The sequence below is a fragment of the Orycteropus afer genome, unplaced genomic scaffold (genome assembly GCF_000298275.1).
Source record: "Orycteropus afer afer isolate SDZICR_OR568_19922 unplaced genomic scaffold, OryAfe1.0 scaffold00327, whole genome shotgun sequence".
Lineage (NCBI taxonomy): Eukaryota > Metazoa > Chordata > Mammalia > Tubulidentata > Orycteropodidae > Orycteropus > Orycteropus afer.
In genome coordinates this window covers 2,971,645-2,973,406 of record NW_006921914.1, presented here as the reverse complement: position 1 = coordinate 2,973,406, position 1,762 = coordinate 2,971,645, and the positions used below count along the sequence as shown (strand labels likewise).

General features: G+C 34.8%; 1 protein-coding gene across 1 annotated transcript in view; it reads right to left on the bottom strand.

Annotated features, from left to right (window-relative positions):
• Positions 1 to 337: 337 nt before the first annotated feature.
• The window catches only part of CENPI (centromere protein I), a 119,237-nt gene continuing 117,812 nt past the window's right edge, over positions 338 to 1,762 (bottom strand). Inside the window, exons 19-20 of the mRNA XM_007952194.1 lie at positions 1,394 to 1,435; positions 338 to 463 (exon numbers count right to left, since the gene is read on the bottom strand). Coding sequence (XP_007950385.1) covers positions 338 to 463; positions 1,394 to 1,435 — 168 coding nt within the window. The remainder of the gene's footprint in view (positions 464 to 1,393; positions 1,436 to 1,762) is intronic.

Here is a 1,762-nt window from a genome sequence, read left to right as displayed (position 1 = left end):
ATTACCTGTTCTCTTCACCCACACAGCTCACAGTACACAAAAATATGAAAAATCCTACCACGTAACAGATGTGTCTCCATGTGCATAATTTCATGGAAGGCAAGCCTGATTTCGAAGAGGTGATCTTTCGTTGCTAGGCTAAGAAATCTAAATTCTGAAAAATAAAGTTACCACACTAAGGCTCTCCTGAGCCATAGATGGAAGCTCCAGTCCAAGTATTCCTTGAGAATGGCAGTCTGTTAGTAAAACAATATGGAAACTCAAGTCGAGCCATTTGGCCAGTACAGCAACAAGGAAGGAATTTAGTTTAGTATGCTCAGCTTGTTTATGGCAATGTTTAATGTTGATCATGTTGTTTGATCAGGGGAAGAGGAGAACAACTAATATTACTTTTTAGGAAAAGTTGCAGGCCTTGTAATTCCTCTGAAAATAAATAGTTCAGATACCAGTTCCATTTCTTTCCCTGCAGGCACAAAAAAAGGAAAATTATTTTACTATGCTTATTCTCTACTTCCCTTCTTTACTCAGAGTGACCCTGCAGGACAGAGTAGAACTGCCACATCTTTCTCTGCATCTTTTGCAGCTGGTGGATTCAAATTGCAGACCTTTGGGTTAGCAACCAAGCACTTAACTACTATGCTTCCAGGGCTCCTTCTTTACCAAGGAAAAGTTAAAATCATCCTATATGTATACACCAAGAAGAGTTAGCTCAGAGGGGCCAGATTCATAATGGGCACTCAAAGCTAAGGAAAATTTATGTCAAAAAGTACCCAAAGTCCAAGGGTTAAGCATTCCTTTTATTACACTGGCAAAAAATTTAGCAGTCAACTGAGCGAAGAAGCATTGTGGAACGGAGAAATTTCATTATTCTAACACTCTAGAAATTTAACATCTAAAATAACAACCAAAACTTAGGGGGCAGTGAGTATATCTTAACGAGGGAGAAATAGAAAAGGAGGGTGAGAATGGTTGCACAACTTAAATAACTGAACTGCTGTTATGTTTTTCTATGTATATTGTCAATAACAACAAAAATAAAATAATTAAAAATAAAATATATAACACAGGAGCAGATGTTATTATATTACTGCCTATATTAAATATGCACGTATGCACACAACCAGAGTTTATATAATTAGACAATTGTATATATGCTATAAAATGAGATGATGCACGTCAAACTATGAATATTTACAGTCTAGAAAAGACTTTAGAGGGTATATGTAATTAATCCACATAAATGTCATTAGAATGAATTTGGAAGGCAAACACTTTGCTTTGACTTTAAGGAGGCATCAGATGTTAGATTTGAAAAACTGTAAAAGTGTAAATTCTCTTAATGAAATTAAGCTATATTAAATATCTGAACATGATGAAAGTAAAGTTTATTTACCCGAATACAGCTCACTTTTATGGTCGTTGCTTCTGGCCATTCCTTAAAACAAACAGAAAAAGGGAGTGTGGGAGACATGAGGATGGAAATTTTGGTTAGCAAAAATCACCAGAAAATAAGATGGCTATTCACTGTCCGATTCATTTATTAAGTTCTATTCCTAAATCACTTACATTCCTTTTGAACAGGTACCCACTATAACCCTCCAGATTTTATTTCTTTCTCTCTAGCACAAACAGAGGGGAAATAAATTTACAATAGATACAGTTAATACCATTTTGTTAACTTATGGACTCATTATTTTTATTCTGTACTTAGCCACTAGGATAGGAATGGAAAGTTTTAGAGAAAATATTTTAGAGAAATATG